This window comes from Paralichthys olivaceus, chromosome 1 (assembly GCF_024713975.1).
Source record: "Paralichthys olivaceus isolate ysfri-2021 chromosome 1, ASM2471397v2, whole genome shotgun sequence".
In the NCBI taxonomy this organism is placed as follows: domain Eukaryota; kingdom Metazoa; phylum Chordata; class Actinopteri; order Pleuronectiformes; family Paralichthyidae; genus Paralichthys; species Paralichthys olivaceus.
The window spans coordinates 10,497,041-10,516,089 of NC_091093.1; the positions used below are offsets into that span (position 1 = coordinate 10,497,041).

General features: G+C 41.5%; 1 protein-coding gene across 8 annotated transcripts; it reads left to right on the plus strand.

Annotated features, from left to right (window-relative positions):
- The first annotated feature begins 723 nt into the window (after nt 1–723).
- pkma (pyruvate kinase M1/2a) lies at nt 724–18,802 on the plus strand. Of its 8 annotated transcripts, none has more exons than XM_069517625.1 (11): nt 724–785; nt 8,641–8,825; nt 9,590–9,681; nt 11,786–11,917; nt 12,035–12,221; nt 12,363–12,633; nt 12,891–13,041; nt 13,236–13,388; nt 15,030–15,196; nt 17,232–17,413; nt 17,565–18,802. In XM_069517625.1, exons 1-11 carry the CDS (start codon nt 739–741, stop codon nt 17,669–17,671), a joined length of 1,674 nt encoding a protein of 557 aa, XP_069373726.1. In that variant the 5' UTR covers nt 724–738; the 3' UTR covers nt 17,672–18,802. The 8 variants fall into 8 exon arrangements, 7 of the variants coding, with proteins under 7 accessions (XP_069373726.1, XP_019935569.1, XP_019935570.1 ...); XM_020080010.2 differs by lacking the exon at nt 724–785 and adding an exon at nt 2,231–2,603; XM_020080011.2 differs by lacking the exons at nt 724–785; nt 15,030–15,196 and adding exons at nt 2,231–2,603; nt 16,002–16,168.
- Nucleotides 18,803–19,049: the final 247 nt, after the last annotated feature.

The following is a 19,049-nucleotide window of genomic DNA, read 5'->3' on the forward strand; positions in this document are numbered from 1 at the left end:
TTCATTGGGGGAAACAGTCTGACATCATGCCATGTTTGCCTCATAAGCCAAGCCATACTGTTGAGTATGTTTTGCATATGATTAGGCTAAATCTGTGCAATAACTGGAACTATCCTGACCACACCTCCTTAGAGATGCATATAATACAGTGAGCAATTCAGGAATTCTAAAATGAAAACATTGCTCTTCTTTTATAGAAAAATACATTCAGTCAGTCAACAGTTGTCTATATGATTCAGTCAACCAAGTTGACTAAGTGACACATTTTAGCTTTTACTTAATGCTCGATACTTGAGAACCAGCCAGACAAATGGAATTCTGACTCTTTTATTTGCACTGTAACAGTAATCCTAAATTGTAAAGGCTGATTTAGGATATCCCACCACCAAGTTTCTGTGCTGTCTTCTTCTGTCTTCACATTTGTGTCTCTCTTCTTTTGGCCCTAATATTCAAATTGTATTGCTAACAGCAGTTGGACTGGTGTAGTAAAAATACATTCAGAAGAATTAGGGCATCCTGTCTCATCCTCTGAGATTTATCTGAGGATATTCCCACAGTAGCTGGTAGCGAAGAGGTTAGCAGCCATTAATGCTGACTGACAGCCAGGGGCTCAACCTATGGACAGGCTGACTGGTTGGTAGATCTGCCCCTCACCTGAACAGGTGTGTCCCACTGGCCCCAGGTTGACTGGAGGTGAGAGGAAAGACAGAGGCTGCCAGCAGCCAGTGAGACAGCAACATGGGCAGTGGAAGCAGCAGTGCTAATACCAACACAGCTGTGAACAGGTGAGAGCAACATGGGACTGGGATGGGAGGTGACATGGACGAAGTGTAGAATGTGACCTTGCCATACGTCACAGCGAGTCCAGAGAACTAAATCCTTGCAGTGTAATCGTACTTCCAAGAGCATCTTTGCCAGATTGATTTGTCTGACCTCTATCTGGAGACTGAATATTAAGATTTGAATGTCACTATGGTTGAGATATTTTGAGTATTTGTTTTGGTGTCAAGGACCTGTGCCATCTTCTTTGGCAGAGCTGGTTATCACAAAAGAATGAATCACCCTGGGGAGCATATATGACAGAGCTGTATATTGTACACTGGACAAACACTGGACAAATAAATCATGTTATTTTCTGTCATTAACACAGGAGCACATGACAAGAGTGAACAGTACATTCATGTACATCCAACAAAGTTCCTCTCCATTTTCAAATGTTCTCTCCATTGTCCACTGTTGTTCCTTCCTGCTGCTGTTAAATTGTACAATCAGCACGGCTCCCACTAGGCCACATGAACCTCACATCTATATCACACAACTTAATTGGGCAATAATAATTTTCTGTGCAATTTCAATGTCATTGATGTGTATTTTGTTTCACATTTCAATCTGTTATAGTCTGTTATATCTGTCCTTATGTGTTTTACTTATTTATTACCTTTACCAAATATGTCACAATCTGTTTTATGCTGCTATAACATGGTTAATTTACCCATGGTGGAACTAATACAGGACTACCTTATCTCATACTCTCTTATCTTATCTAAAAAATATATTATTTTAATAGAATAATTAAACATACTAAGAGTAGTGGTATAGTGCTGCTAATGGTAGCTGTATTTGTGATTCGCACAGTGATGTATTTACACAAGATTGGCTGTGTGCTGAAAATATAATATTTTGTAATTTATAATACTCCTCCTACTACTACTTATACTAGGACTAATGATGTGGAATAGGAATTGTAAATATAGTTAGAGTTTTATTGTATTGTTTAGTATTTAATTTAAAATATAAATAAGAATATCTAATATCTATATATTTCATATTTTCCCCAATAATCTATGTACTTGAGCAATACAACGCAAATCACTGAAAAGCATCTAACGACTGCTGGATCATTTTTCAACACTAGATGGGAGTATTGGCTCAAACACTGCAGTGGAGAAGTAGCAGCACGTGAGGAGGGGGGGGGGTGAATCCTCAGAGAAGCATGAGTCAGGCATCCATTGAGCGGCTGAGAGCTGCTCGTCCTGTGGAGACAGTCTGACGTGTTTTAGTGTGGTCTCGTACCAGGCTCCATGGAAAAGCAAACAACGTCTTCAGCAGCGTGCGTGTCAGAGTGTACCTGACAGTCTGATGATGTTTCCCATGATGCATTTCATGCTCAGTGGCCCCATGTGATCGTGAAGTGAAATAATAACATCATGTTCCTGCTTCAGCAGCGCGTGTCTCAGACTCCAGCGGTCACATGTCTCACCCCACGAGCCACTGATGCGTTCAAGCGCCCTGATTGGCTGCCTAACTTTACAAAGCACTTCCATGTTTCCGCGTATCCTTCCGCGCTGTTTTACAGTTTAACCCCTATTTTCTGACTTTCCCATCGCATAAAGCGGAAAATCCGCACGTGTGTGATCTGTCAAAGAGATAGGAAGCTGACTGGAATATATCGAGGCGGCGTGTTCCTTTACTTTTACATATATGGCCTCGGATGGATATGTCTCAGCATCCCTAGAAAGTAGTTCGGCGGAGTGAGGAGCAGGAAGATCACCTTGAGCGTCTCTCACAGCGGCTTCATCTTTCCACGAGGGTCTGACAGTGAGGTAAGGTCCGAGTCCTCAGCTCTCTCAGCACACACACACACACACACACACACACACACGGTCACTTCACCGCTCGACCCACAGGACACGGTCACTTCACCGCCTTCAGCCACTTTTATCTCCTCTGCATCCTGCGAGTTGTGTAAGTTCGCGAATGTGCGAGTCACTGCGACTTATTTCCACTCAACTTTTAATGGAAGTCGTTTGTTAAAATGGCGGAACACTTGGACGTTTATAGTTATTGAAGATAAGTCGTGTTATATTGGCTGAGGATGTGTGAAACGACGTTGTTAGCTTAAAGTGCAGCTAAGGGACGGCTGGACTAGATGAAGCGCAGGGCAGCTCATACTGTCCCCACAGCTACAACACGTCAGGTGGTAGTTTTATTCTAAGACGCAGCGTCTATGTTTGAAACAACGCGGATTCCTGTGATGTGTGGAGGACGTAGAGCTGCAGAATCGCTTCCTGTTGCCTCCAGATGTGGGTGTGGCTGCTCTGCGTTCTCGGCCTCCCATTGGTCCGTCACCGTGATGCCTGGAGATCAGGAAAATGTGACGCAGGATGAGAACGTGATCTTTGGTGCATCGCCTGTGCTGCATGGGTCACCATTATCAAATCTATACATCACACACAGCTCACTGGCAACAAAACCGATGACATGGATTCACCAGATGCAATGAGTCTTTTATCAGCTGCGTGTTATCGTCATATTCATTCACATGACAGGTTGAGTCACGACATTAAAGTATCGTGTTCATTCTCTGATTGATCATCCTGCAACATTTCCTCTGGAACACTTTAATCGCACCGTAACCTCTTTGTGTTGCAGTACGTAACCATCCTGTGATTAATGTCATTTTGTTGCCCGAGCAGCTTCTCTGCAGTGTCATGCTGCAGTGGTACCTCAGAGAATATAGGCCTGGATCACACTGGATATAAGAGATGCAGGGCACATATCACTACGCCTGTATAGGTAGCAAATACTTGAGTTACAGCTCTCTATGTGTTGTACTTTTTATGTGATTACAATCATCTGTCTGCCATTTTCTTTCCAAAACAGCTGAAAGGAAAGTGGCAGGGCTTTGTATAAAAAATGTCAAATCCTTTGTCAAACAGATCCACTGTTATATGTGTAATATATGCACTGGACCTGCAGGATAGCCCTGACATGCTTTGTTATGTAGGGTCTAATCATTGTTTTGTGCATAACAAAAGTTCAGGCGACACTTGTCAATTCTTCGTCCAGGCCTCACTGCGGGTTGGCACTGTTGGTAATGGAGTCCTTCTCTCATGGAACCAGTCAGGTCACAGTATCAAGTGGTGAATTTAAGTGATGAGCTTAACAAAGGGGAAATCACAGTGTCTGTCTAATGCAGGCTGTTGACTGAGAGCAGATCTAGTTATTTATCTTGAGACTTATAAGGCTTATAAAGTGCCCCCATACCCAGATTTCATATCAAATCCCATTGTACTTATGAGTCTTATAACTTATATTTGCAAGTCCATACTGCTGGCACTAGTTCCTCCAGACATTTGAGATGCTTGTAAAACACACAGCATGTAAGTATATTTTTAATTTGGTTATAATTTTAAACTGTTGATGTTAGTCTTCTTGAAGAGACACTCTTGTAAGTACCTGGTTATTTGCAAAGATGACAAGGAACTCCCATTAGCTACATCAGCTGGCAACACTATACTTTCTATTTTGGTGTAATTATCCTTGGCCTGCTGTTGTTGTTAAACAAGTTCCAATGTAGTACAACCAGTGGTTAGCGTCGTAGATTATGTATTTTGCAGCTGGCACTGCACCCATGCACTGTTTCCCAATATGCAAGTGTAATGGCTAATGCTATGCAGAGTCACAGGTTGGAACACTACCAATCATGGGTTTTCTTTGCCACTACACACTGCAGTGACAAACTCTATGAACTCAGTCATAGCGCAATGCAGTTGAAAATTATGCCAAATGATTTAGCATGTGTTTTTAAATGCTTCATATGTGCACACTGCACAGCATTCTACACTATTCATGCACTTAATTCCATACAGTATGCAACGTTTGTGTTTACAGGCCTACATACCCTAAATACCACCATACACTCTGAGTATTGGATTTCTACAAACAGACTCTGCGTGCTGTGTGTTATTATTAGTCAGGGCTCTGTTTTTAGGCCTTGAGTGTTTTGTGACCTTGGCTGCTTGTAACATTGGAGCTTCACTACTCTGGTGCGTCGTGGTGGAAGTCTCATGTATGTCCGTTGTATCAGGTCATGGTGAGTGTCTTCTCACAGCAGGCACGCTCCATCTCCTTTATCCTCATTGAAGGGATTTACTCTTGAGCTCCTGAAAGTGTCAAACATGCGCACTGCAGTAGCCATTTCTGCTTGGACTGCTGTTGCTGGGAGTGGTGCGATAGTTGGCACTGCAAGTTCCAAGACACTGGGCTTGTTGTGGAGGTCACTGGTTGTAACTTGCCTATTTTTCCCTAGAAGGAACCGGAAGATCTACTGTTGGTATGTAGTCCAACCTGCATGTGGTGCCTTGAATATGACTGATATTATACTGTCTCTGTGAGCCAACATGGATAAGCCCAATGTTAGGTCACTATCATCTAAAGCAGATAATAGTAAATGTCACGACACCCTGACAGCAATGCTTCTGTTGCTGCTAATGATTGTACAGGCTTATTATATGAGATAGTTACTGAGAGTATGTTACAAAAGTAGATGTGTTGGGAGGGGATTGGAGGGGATTATTGGCAGCCAGCTCTAAAGTTAGCCCTGTGTCTGCATCTGTGTCAGGGTTACTATGGCTGTTAGCCTGTGGCGGTTGCTCACTGGCTGTCTGGGGTCAGTGAGTCATTTAGGTCAATGAGATTATTTTGTCTTTCCATAAAATCGGGTAGTCCAAGACATGACTGCACTTAGAGAGTCTCCACCTGACTTTCTGATGTTTCATTTTCTTTGGTGTTCCCTCTGATGGTTCCACAAATATCACCTCGTTTCAGGATGCAAGGTGTTTTTGAGCTTTAGTTGGTCATGAAAAGTCATCGCAGTCAACTGTTTAAATGCAGGCTATGACTTGTCTTTGGTAATGAAATTTGATCCCTACCTCAAGACAGTAATGCAAAGACATACGTTAACGTTTTGATGTATGCTCCATGAAAGATGTGCAGAAGAGAAATGGTTTAAACACAAAACAGCACATAACAGAAAGTAATCATTTAGTAAGTCTGACTGTAAATGCATGAAAATAATGATTCAAATTGGAAAGGTGAAAAAAAAAAAAGAGGGTTGAGCAGTTTTGGTGAGGATGATTTTAATTATTAAACATTAAGCTACTTTGGTTGTCATAAAAAACATAGTTTAAACGTCACAGCACCAGTGACATTCGCAACAGCCAGTCTGTGGTACAACTAGTGTGCAAACCACTATCTATATATATTATTTGGGCCAGTGACTTGTTTGTAGTCCTCACACAGTGGTCAAGTAGCATAGCAAATTGTCGGTAGCACTGCCGGAAACGTAATCTCTGCCTTTCACGCTTAAGACAGAGTTCCCCTTTTAGTTTTGCAATAGCAACTGCCAGTATTGCACTGCCCTTCGAATTACATTTAAATGTAAGGTGCATGATATCTGGAAGTTAACAAAGGTATTTTACAAAATACCAGCATTTAATATGCCTCGATAGTTGGTTTTTACTGTTAAGTTAAAAACTAAAATGTTAGTGTTTGTAAAGGCTAAACTGAACCCCCCCCCCCCCCCCCCCAGGACACACACACACACACACACACACACACACACACACACACACACACACACACACACACACACACACACACACACACACACACACACACACACACACACCCACACACACACCCTGCATCCTACTGTGCCAGTATTTCTGACTATTTTCTCCCCTCTGCAGTCTTTCTCTGTGGTTCAGTCTAGCCTGAGGCCTGCTTCTTGGTTGTGTGTTGGATTAATGGGGATGTGACAGGGCTCACGTACAGCACTGGTCTGGCAGTGGTCTCCCCATTGACTCAGATGTTACATCATCAGTCAGTGGCTGCAGTCAAAGGAGCCTGTTGATATATTGGCTGTGCCTGGAATCCCCCACCATTCGTAATTGGGACGTGATGAGGAAGAGGATGCAACAGATTTTCCTTAAAGAGAATAAATTTGGTTGTTCAGTCAGAATGTGTCCTCACTTGCAGATGCTCCAACCACAGATGCAAGCGTCTTCCTGCTCTCATTTTAGCCTTTGCAGTTAAGCATTTTCTCCTCACTCTGGTGTACTTATGTAACCACAGCAACCAGAGCACAAATAGAGGCTTTATTCCTCATCATGGTAGATTAGCAATACTTCACCCTGCTCAAATACACCTACTTTGTTGGTTTGTTCAAACATGTCTTGATGGCATGCCTATACATTGTTTCAGATAATTCTGTCAATGTTAGTCTGAGCGAGAAAAGAACGTCTCTGAGACAAGTCAAACATCCGTGCTCATGACAGCACTGAAGTACTGAGCAGTTCATTATTTCAGGATGCTGACATGTTTTATGCAATGTACTTTATTTTTTTGCTTTTCTTGCTAGATAAGAGTGCAAAGATCCAGCAATCCTAGCCCTGTTGATCAGCTTGGTGATAGTGTCGTTGCCATGGGTGACTCAGTTAGCAGTGGGTGCGGGGACATAATGTACTATATCGTGTCACAGCTCAGGAGGGTATATTCCAATCTACTCGGTTTAGCATTTGAAGGCTGTGTTTTGTGCTTAAGTATTAGCCTCCTACATGTGTCAAAGTGAATGTCTCACAGCTACATGAAAGGGCTTGAGTGTTTTTTCCTTATCCTCAGGTATCACAAGAATTTACTTTCACTATAAACTAGGGCTGGGCGATATGACTTGATATCATCAAACTTATACTTCGATAATGATTTAACACTCCCTATCACTCACAAAACACAAAGTAAACCTCAAATCCTCTATGTGTCTTAGTAACTTCCGATTAGTGTTGGTGTTTGTTGTTGACGTGAAAAGTGAGCGCAGAGCAGCGGGGACAAAATAAACATAGTGGAAACCTGATTGTTTGTGAATGCATGCATTGGGGAAAGTATTAACCACATTAATCACAAGATCAATAAGCAAGATTAGGTCAGTTGGAGGTTAAAAATGTCAGTTTGGATACATTTTCAGTTCATTGCCCAACCCTAGTTTTTACTATTGGTTGAGTAAAAGTACCCAAAAGCTAAAATAGTAACAAAAGACAGTTTTATTAAAAGTATCTCAGAAAGACCCATCATTAGAATTGCAGTGATTACTGATCAGAATCCTTATCATGACCTTTGTAGCTGACACATATGCAGCTTTAAATTCAATAACAGTCATCTCGTGGTTGTACTGTGCTGGATTGTCAGCAAGCAAAATAATTAATTGATTCCCACAAGGACATTCCTAGTTCATTTCACTACACCAAGCTCAGCTACAAAGCAGCATGAGGTACAGTATGTTACTAAGGACACATGGCAGGGCAGGTTTTCTAAAGGTGTTGTCACAGCTGCACTTTCCCATCCAGTTAAATCACACAATGTTTTTTCCCCGTAAGCAGAGAGTTCTCACATGGATTGTAGTCATGCATTTTGGTCCACTTGGATTTGTACCTTGTGTGGTAAAAATCCATTAAAATTAAAACAAGGGGTATTGACTGATTTGTACCAGACAAACAAAGTGCAGTGTTGACATTGCTCTGATTTTTAGGCTTCAGTCTGTTAGGCTATACAAAGTTATGCTCAGTGCGAAGTTTAATCCAACTGTTGGCCAAAGGCAGTTTAGTTGTGACAATTGCTGTAATCTAACAGTCACCCAATGCATATAACTATCCAATGACCAAAGGTCCCATTCTGTCTTTTAAAATCTAATTCAGTTTATGAGCTTGGAAAGCAGCTATTAAAAAAAGAGTTGAGCAGACTGGGGTTTACAGAAGAACGCTCTCACTGACCTGTACTGTGTATTTGTCTCCATTTCTGTGGCAGGACTTCTTCAGCTGCACCACCAATCACCATGCCTCAGTCAAAGTCTCAAGACATGGGCTCTGCCTTCATCCAGACACAGCAGCTCAACGCTGCCACGGCCGACACTTTCCTGGAACACTTGTGCCTGCTGGACATCGACTCTGAGCCCACCACTGCACGCAACACTGGCATCATCTGCACCATTGGTTGGTATTCGTTCTTGGTCTTCACGTTTCAAGACAGACAAACATGTATTTTAATTCAAACACAAGGAAACACTCCTTCCTTTGCATGTTATTGATGCTGTACATTTCTCAAGAGAACACATTAAAAGCAGATTCAATGAAAGGTTATTCAAACATTTAAAGAAACATTTTGACCATTGCTTGACAGTTCAGTTGTTGAGACATGAGATTGCTGCAGATACAGAAAATGATCATCACAATTATTCTGTTCCATTAATAGACCATCATTATTAATGACAGGGGGGGCGTGGCACTGTAGTTCCCACGACGGCGACAGGCATGCTATCCGGTTGTCGGATTTAGCTTCTTTCCCGATAAAAAAGAAATGTTGGCCTTGCCACGCAGTTACAGCAGATGATAGATGGCTTAACATATTTAACCTACAGATGCCGCTATTCCGCCTCATTGCGATGCGGCCTTATTTTAACCTACTGTCTATGCATGCAGGGATGCAGAATATTTATTTATTTATTTATTTTCGGGGGGACGTAGTCAAGGCGGGGGGCCGTTGTTGTCAAGGCGGCCGCCTTAACTATAAAGTGCTGCGGGAAACCCTGGTAACCTTTTGCAATAGTACATGATTAATATATAAATAGAATCTACTTTGTTCACATGAAAATGAAACAATGCACCTCAGTTTTAGTGCACAATAAAATGTGTTGATCTATTGAGAGAGGAATTATGCAACATAAATTTCAACCCTTTCCTTTCAATGACTGCTGCAGGACCAGCCTCTCGTTCAGTGGATACCCTGAAGGAAATGATCAAGTCTGGAATGAACATTGCTCGCTTGAACTTCTCACATGGCACACATGAGGTGGGTCACTGCTTTCTCCACTGTGTGAATGAGTTAGATCAGGCTCAGCCAAAAGTCAGACTATTAAAAAGTCACGTTTAAAGTGATCTGATCATTTGCATCACGCGTGGTTCTATCAACAAAATCCATTGGTCGGTTGGTTTGGTTATCTTTGCTTTCTCTTGTCTATTTTTATTTCGATTTTCACACTGGTTTGTCAACTCTTTGCTCCAAATAACTATGTTGAAAGTAGAAGATCAACAAAGCTCACAGTTAAAAAAACATATAACTCATTGTAAGCTGTAATCAGCTCGACTCTTGAAGAAGGAGTCCACCCACCATTAATGGGGAAATATAGTAGTGCTAGCTTCTAAAAATCTGAGTTATTGCCAGCAGGCCAACATCTTATAAAGATTATCTAATGTATGAGAAATGGGTCCATTTAAACCTATTGGAACAATTCACAGTTAATTATCTTGTCTATTGAGATGAAGCAAGATGCTCATATAAAACATTTTTTCTTTAAATTTTTAAATATTTCTCTCCACATAAATGTCACACTTAAAGGTCAGTGTGTAAGATTTAGGTGAAAGGGAACTATTGGCAGAGATTTAATGTAGAATAATCCTCATGATGTTTTCACTCATTTGTTTCATCTAAATTGTATGAATTGTAGTTTTCTTTACCCAAGAAAAGGCCCTTTATATTTAAATACTTTATATTTACATGGAGGGGGTCCTCTCTACGGAGGCTGCCATGTTTTTTAGAGTAGTCCAGACTGGACAAACTAAATAACTTTTGAGTTTTTATGACAAGTGAAGCTACCACAGGTTCTTTTTCATGTTTGGAAGGGAAGGGGAGGGTGAGGTGAGGGGTATTCAGCTGCAACATGCAATTTCATCACTCATATAAATATAAATATCACTAAATTCTACACACTGTAGTAAAGCAGAAGAATCCAGAGCTTCGTTGGCTTTGACTATAAATAAGTCACCTGTAGCCTTGTGCCCTGCCTTTATCTGCTCAGCAGGTAGCATGCCTGGATTCTGGAAGTGTTTGTGTACACTAACCTGCACCAAGGTCACCACTTTCAGCCAAAGTGGGAAGCGGAAAGTAGCTTATGTTGCAAATCCAGGAAGTCTCGTTTCTTAAACCAGCATTTTTATTGAGCGAAACTAAATGCAGATGAACAGTTACTCAATTTTCAGTTTACATAATGTAGGGAATGAATTCTAAATGTATTGACGTGGACCTATACGCACATGTTAAGTTTGTGTAACAGTCACCTGCTCTAAAGACCATTCAGTTTTTTTCAATTTAAGTAAAGTCAGTGTAAGTTTGGGGTGTTGCCAATGTGAAAGGCAGCCAACGTAATTAACTGCCACTTAAGTTATTACTGAAAGCTCTGGTTACCCAGGTGGGCAGCATAAGCCAAGTGCAGTGGACAGCTGTCTTCAAAGTCACAAACATCGTGCCATGTGTTCATTAGCCTGCACTGACAGGAGAAGATGGCTGCATCATTTATATGACAAGATTCTCATTTAGCCAGATTGCACTTGGCAGCAGAATTCACAATGTTTCTTTAATACTTTTAAAATTGAACTTTTGTTCGTCAGAGTCTGTTTATTTGTTGTTGTATATTGTTTTATGTAAACTGTTCAGTCTCAGTGTGAGATCAACCTCAGATAATGAACTTGCCATATACACTTGCAATGTCTGCAGTGGTGTTGCAGGTTCCACTGGAACAAAGTGTGATGACGTTCTGGACCAATATATTTATACTTGACGTGCTACTGTCTCATATGGACTATCCTAGAATGACACTTAATTTGCAAGTCATTCTAACTTAAAAGTTCAGTTACACAACAGTTTATTCGTGTAGGAGGAAGAAAGATATGAGCCCTCGTGGTGCTGTGACAGTATGACTCATTTTTATGACTGAGATGTCAGGCATACCTTTTATATTTACAGTGGAATATAGTTGTTTGCTGAGTATAATCTTAAGGTTACTGGTATAACTCTCACACCAACAAAGTCTGTGTCCTTTAGAGGGTAGTAAATCAATATCATGCTTAGAATTTCTTCTGGAGATATTTTAAATGTGTTACTCTCTTCCCTCCTGCAGTACCACGCACAGACAATCAAGAACGTGCGTGAAGCATGTGAGAGCTTCGAGCCTGGCAGCATCCAGTACAGGCCTATTGGTATTGCCCTGGACACCAAGGGTCCAGAGATCAGGACTGGCCTCATCAAAGGAGTGAGTCCATCACTTCTTGTCACTCTTTAACCCCAAAACGAAACAATGCTTCTCTACAATGACTCAACAATTCTCAACAATACTGATCAGTAAAACTGTGTTTTGATGATGTGACAGAGCGGCACAGAAGAGGTGGAGCTACTGAAGGGCAAAATGATCAAGATTACTTTGGATGATACCTACCAGGACAACTGCAGTGATGAAATTCTCTGGCTTGACTACAAGAATATTACTAACGTGGTGGAAATTGGCAGCAAGATCTACATTGACGATGGACTTATGTCCCTGCAGGTTAAGGAGATTGGTGAGTACAGGAGAGGCATACACTTACAGTAAATAAGGTTTGCCCCATAAAATCTCTTTAGAGCCAATAGAAGGTTAAGAAAACACTGGTGTTGCCCAAACAAAAGTCTTGAGCTCATTAATATTTGTTGTTTGTCGCCAGGCTCTGATTTCCTCATGTGTGAGATTGAGAACGGTGGCACCCTGGGCAGCAAGAAGGGAGTGAACCTCCCCGGTGCTGCTGTAGACTTGCCTGCTGTTTCAGAGAAGGACATACAGGATCTGCAGTTCGGTTTGGCGCAGGGAGTTGACATGGTGTTCGCCTCCTTCATCCGCAAAGCAGCAGACGTACATGCTGTCAGGGCCGTGCTCGGAGAGAAAGGCAAAGACATCAAGATCATCAGCAAGTTGGAGAACCACGAGGGTGTACGCAGGTGTGGATGAAATATCTTCATCTTTTCTTTGTTTCATGTGTGGGTCCATTAATTCAGGTCTATTGTTCATTTCATGTATGATTTGTGCTATAATTGCAGTTTTGTGTCTTATTTTAAAGTTGTATCTGTTATAAGTTTAATTGTGTTTTATGTACCCAAACTCTTAAAATCCATAATTAGTGACAGGAGTACTTTTAGCACTGATTTAATTTGGTTTAATTGGTAAATAAAAATTTTATGTAATGTGTTTTGCACAGATTTGATGAGATCATGGAGGCCAGTGATGGCATCATGGTTGCCCGTGGTGACCTGGGTATTGAGATTCCAACAGAAAAAGTCTTCCTCGCCCAAAAGATGATGATTGGTCGCTGCAACAGAGCTGGCAAACCCATCACATGTGCCACTCAGGTCAGAGAAACAGCAAATTACATCCTGCGTTTCTTATATTTTCAGGAGGTGTATTCATAATTGAATTTAATAATGAAGAAGAACAGTGTTTTTATTATCTTGGTAAAACAAAACTGCTTTTCTTTCCTATGTTAATATCAAACGCTGTTATGTTGTGGTTTATCTTTGGAACCCCTCACATGATCACCACTCAGATGTTGGAGAGCATGATCAAGAAGCCCAGACCGACCCGTGCTGAGGGCAGTGACGTAGCAAATGCTGTGCTGGACGGAGCCGACTGCATCATGTTGAGTGGAGAGACCGCCAAGGGTGACTACCCTCTGGAGGCAGTACGCACCCAGCACATGGTGAGTTAATGTTTATTAAATACATATATAACAACAGTAAATATTGTGGTCATTTCATAAGCACCTATTGATTATGTTTACACAATATTGCATGGTTTTTAGAAAATTGGTCTTGCACATGATTTCCAAACTATTGTTTTAACTCTTAACTGCCACAGAGGAGGGACACAGAAATAAGTGAATCTTAAATTAATGACATGTTAGAATGTCAGAGTCTACCTGAACTGAAGTGAATGCCTGCACCTCTTTATCTAACAAAGTCACTGTGGCTGCCCTTCTTTACCATTTCTTAGTGTGCGATAATAACCCCTAAAGTCATCTAGACTTTTTTTGTCAACGGGTATTTACAGTGCACATAAGTCACCCCTGACTACTTTTGTTTTTTTAGTCCAGAGAAGTTAAAACACCATTTAAAAGAGCAAAAGTATGAACGTTCTTCAGAAATGGTTGTACGGTTGCACCACTACCAATAATTATGCATGATTACTATAGACGGATAATGCAGCTAATGCTGCCGTGCATGTCCTCCATTGTTCGGTTCTTTCTTGGATAACCTCCACTGCCCTCGGCTACACTCAGTCTGCATTGCTCTGCAGATGCAAGAATGACTCAGCATTTCTACAGCCTCCTCCCTTTGTTTGTTGCATGTCTCACTTCCAGTCTATGGTTGTTTCTCAACTCACAGTGAAGCACAATTTAAAGTGCAAAAAGTAACATAGACTTACTTTGTCTCTTAGCTGTTTTTTTCTATCAAGCTTTTACTTTTGTTTCTACTGCTTTTCTTGTTAACCATCTCTTCACCTTTGTATGCTTAGATCTCATTAAATTTGTGGCCATTAGATTTTTCATATAGTTCCTTTTTTTAAATCTAATTTTAGCTTTACCTTAACCTCTAGATTGTACTGTTATATTGTTATATATTGTATAATTGTGCTGTGTCTCAAATCGATTACTTGAGTCAGTGCACTCACATGATTTAACCTGTGAACAGCTTTGCTATAGTCTGTGAATTTCTACGCTGTAATTTGCACTGAATCAAACATGACTGTTGTGTACTCACCAAAATTCTGATCAGAATTTTCAACATGACCATGATTTTCTGCCGCCATAATATCTATTTGCTTTGTGTTTGGCCTATGTTATTAGATATGGAAAAAATGTTGCCACCAGAGTCAACAAGGTTTAATTCATAAGTTTGAAAATACGATCATGATGGTGGTCCCTCCCTTTCCAAAACAAAGCCAAGATGGTGACCATTGACAGTGCGAGGTGACGATCATTTTACAAGTCTTTGGCTGCACCGTCTGGGTAGTTGTAGTGCAATGATTGTTGCAATACTTGGAAGTATTGTGTGTGTAAATATGGAAGTATGTGAATTGAGACACAGCATTTGACTCTTGGATATGTTCTAATATTGATGTTCACATGTTTCCCCGCCCACTATCTGCACACCTAACCACTACTTTTCACTGTCCAACCTGTCCTCTGTCCCATCTGATCACCTCTAACTTCTTGTGTCTCTCACTAACAATGTCTTTCTCCATGTTCCTGTCCCTTTTTTATCTCCTCCTATTTTCCTTTTTTTACACCTTTGGCGTGGGACTGCCTTTGCTCGATGCATTTTGCCCTCACTTGTGCCAGATTGCTCGTGAAGCAGAGGCAGCGATGTTCCACCGGCAGGTGTTCGAGGACCTGCGACGTTCCACTCCGCTCTGCAAAGACCCCGCTGAGGCCATTGCGATTGGCGCTGTCGAGGCCTCCTTTAAGAGCTTAGCCTCCGCGATCATTGTGCTCACAGGCTCCGGAAGGTAGGCAGGTTATCTGATCCCGGCAGGTCAAGGAGGACACTCGTATCGGCTTTTAAGGAGTCGGAGAGAGGCAGAGTAGGGCCAGACAGGGACTGACTGCATGACTGAGCCTGACAAATACCTTGAGTGGACAGCTTGCTGTGAACATCTTTTAAAGAGCAAAATAATGGTGTTAAAATGTAGACTCTTATACATTAAAGGTTCAGTGTTTAAAATGAAGTGACATCTAATGGTGAAGGTGCATGTTGCAGCTGAATACTCCTCACCTCACCCTCCCCTTCCAATAATGAAAGAGAACCTGTGGAAGCCTTCAGTTGTCATAAAAACTCAAAAGGTGTTTAGTTTGTCCAGTTTGGGCAACTGTAAAAAAAAAAAAACATTGCGGCCTCTGTAGAGGGGACCCGCTCCACATGTAAATTTAAAATATTTAAATATAAAGGGCCCATTCTTGGGTAAAGAAAACAACAATTTGTACAATTCATATCATTACACACAAGTGAAAACATCACTGGGTTTCTTTTATATTCAGTTCCTGCCATAGATCCCTTTCACCTAAATCTTACACACTGAACCTTTAACTCAATAATTTTCTAAAGTCTCTGACCGAGCTTCTTAAAGGACATATCCTTATTATCCTCAAATCTAAACAACCAGGTGTCTCACTCAGCATTTGCCAGTGTCTCCCAATGGTGTGAATGACTTGGCGAGATACTGTGGTGTTATGCGTGTGACTGAGAGTAACCCCCAGCCCCCACACCCCCACTCTTCCTTCCTTCCTCCCTCCCTCCCATCCTTCGGGCCTCAGATTGCACGTGAGGCTGAGGCAGCCACCTTCCACAGACAGCTGTTTGAGGAGCTGAGGAGACACTCCCAACTGACCAGAGACCCTTCAGAGGCTGTAGCTGTCGGAGCTGTCGAGTCATCCTTCAAATGCTGCGCTAGTGCCATCATTGTTCTCACCAAGACTGGGAGGTAAGGAAGAGAAGGAAAGAGGTGAAAGGATCCTGGTCTTGACAGTAAAGTGTCGCCATACTCAAGGCGGCCTGTCATGCACTCTCGCTTCTCCCCCAAAACACCTAATGTGCGCTTATCTGTACCCCCTGTCCTTCAATTGTGTGTGTGAGTGTATGTGTGCTGTTAAATAGGGTGGCTGGATATAGCAACAGATTTCAGAATGAAAGTGGAGGTTGTTAGTAGCACAGTCATAATGGGTTCCCTCCTTAACAGCACCTGGCTCTGTGACTACGTTTGACCCAAGGAGGTTGCAAAAAAAATGCTTCAAGAAGAACGAGACATTTGGTGAAATGTTACCAAGGACTTTCTCTTTCCAAATGGAAGGCTCCTATTTCATATGAAATTAAACTAACCTGACTGGTACATAGTTATTTCTCTGAGGGGAAGTCCAGTGCCTTCAAAGTCTGGTGTTAAAGAGAGAACATTTGGATCACGCCATTGACTTCTGCACTCCCATAATTCACTGTAATTTTGTCTGATTTGATGTCTCAGGACCATGTGGGCATTTACACCCTGTGTTCAAGGGTCCGTTGTTGCACCTGTTATGGCGAGACAACTCGTGATTGAGTGGAAGGGTTCAACCCCACAGCATGAAGTTAATACACATGTTGGCCTATCAGCATTGAGAGAAATGACTTGCATGACGTTAAAAGGCACACTTTAGTTTAAATAATTATTATGTATTGTATTTGTCTAGTGCTTTTCAAGGAACTCAAAGACATAACAGGATTTTAAAAAGATTTAATATCAATCATATAATAAATCAACATCAAATCAATGTATAGATTTTGAAATTCTCTAGTAAACTATTCGACATGCTACCATGGTAACTGAACCTCTTTCTGACTGGAAACCAACACTCAATAGATTTTGTCACACTTGACATTAACATGACTTTAGGCACTGAATTTGTTATGTTCCTTTTGTTGTAAGTTATTTGTAGTCATAAGACGGGTGTGAATGTTTGTGCATCTGTGCTGTAACAGATACTTATCAAATATGTAACTGTGCACATGTGCAGGTCCGCCCACCTGATCTCCAGGTACAGGCCCCGTGCCCCCATCCTCGCTGTGAGCCGTAACGCTCAGACAGCTCGCCAAGCTCACCTGTACCGCGGCATCTTCCCTGTGCTCTACACCAAGCCTGCTCACGACGTGTGGGCGGAGGACGTCGACATGCGTGTCAACTTTGCAATGGATATGGGTAAGATATGAGTACTTTTGGAACTTGGTCCAGTTGTTGCAGTGCACAATGTCCGACTGCTGTGAATACTGATGCCAAGACATTATGTTAAACAGAATTTAAGAGAACATACAAGCTTGTCTGGTTTACATTTTTATATTTTATCTTCCAGGCAAAGTCCGTGGCTTCTTCAAAGAGGGAGACGTTGTCATCGTCTTGACCGGCTGGCGTCCAGGCTCTGGTTACACCAACACTATGCGTGTGGTTCTGGTGGCTTGAACAGCCAGCGGGTCTGCTATGCTTTCTCTCTTCACCTTCATCTATCTTTCATAGTGCCCCCCACTCCACTGCAGCTCACAGCCTTTCACATCCAGGATTACAGAATCCACACTTTGAACAATTTATTATTTAGGCAATGATGAAAAAAATAGAGTATAGCCTTCTTTACAATTCCACTTTGTTTCCATTCCCTTCACACTGATATTCTCTTAATCAAACCAGTCTTCAGGGCCTCAGACGAATTCATCCTAACCAGAAACTGCTGTATTTATTAATTCAACTATCTGTATCGTTAAAAGTGAACCTGTCCCATGAGTGAATGCATCCTGGTTCTGTGTGCATGCGCATACTGGCTCATGTTTAGGTGGGGTTGATGGTGGGGCAGACTGATCTTAACAGAGCTCCTTGATTACATTTATTAATCACGCTCCTCTTTCGCCTGAATGAACAAACTTGTGGCTTTCAAAAAAAAAAGGGCTCCTCCTGCAGTGCAGCCTCAGCTCCACCCAAACAGATCCTTGTGTTGTGCTGTCATTATGAAGTGTCCTCTCTTAAATGCCAGCTCACTGTATTTAAGTGTACGTGTTCGTGTTGCACTCCTAATCTACTCCAGACGATGTTACAATCTATATTACTTTTGTGGATGGTGACGTTTTGCTGTGGGACATCCAATACTACTTATATTTTGTCTGACAATAGAGAAATGTTAGTTTTGGATGTCCTCTCCAGAGGTGTTTGAACTAGTTACTGTATTTTGTGTTATTAGATGTGTCATAACGCCTTTACATTTCTTTGTATTTGGATCATATCTAAGTTGGCACTTATGTATCATATCATTAAAGTTGACTGATATGAATAAGCACTTTTAGGGTTGTTTCACGGGAGCAGATGCAGGGATGGAGCCTGGTGCCTCTCAGTCCCAGTGGGTGATGAGTGGGTAGAACCCCTTAGTTAATCTCTCTCCTTCCACATCAGTGACCTGTAGTTGTCCTCATGTGTCTAACATGCTTTTGATTGTAATGCTTAAAATGTAAAAACCAACTAAATGTTAAGGGGTATTAATGTTTAGCTGTGGTCCTGAGCTGTCCGAGAAGATTGGATTTCCATCAATAAAAGAGATGATCACCTGAATTAACTCTGAAGTGCAAATGCTATCTTTGATGACACAAATCACAAATTGAAGTTCCTGGTGTGCATTTAAGCATCTTAATGTAAAGTATTGAGCAAAAGGAAGGCTGGAACTCTGTCATAACAGGGTGCTGGGAGAAAATATATATTAATATATTATAATAGTGCAGCAGCACAGTCCTTTTTGCATTGAGTTAAAATGCCAACATTTTATACCAGTGTTGGGGCATTTTACTCAACAAGTTGGCTT

Bases quoted from the DNA above. Each gene is read 5' to 3' on its own strand.
- pkma (XM_069517523.1), top strand. From the start codon at position 4,962: ATGCGCACTGCAGTAGCCATTTCTGCTTGGACTGCTGTTGCTGGGAGT. The intron at 9,682-11,785 runs GTGGGTCACTGC...TCCCTCCTGCAG, and splicing joins TCTCACATGGCACACATGAG to TACCACGCACAGACAATCAA. The intron at 11,918-12,034 runs GTGAGTCCATCA...ATGATGTGACAG, and splicing joins GGACTGGCCTCATCAAAGGA to AGCGGCACAGAAGAGGTGGA.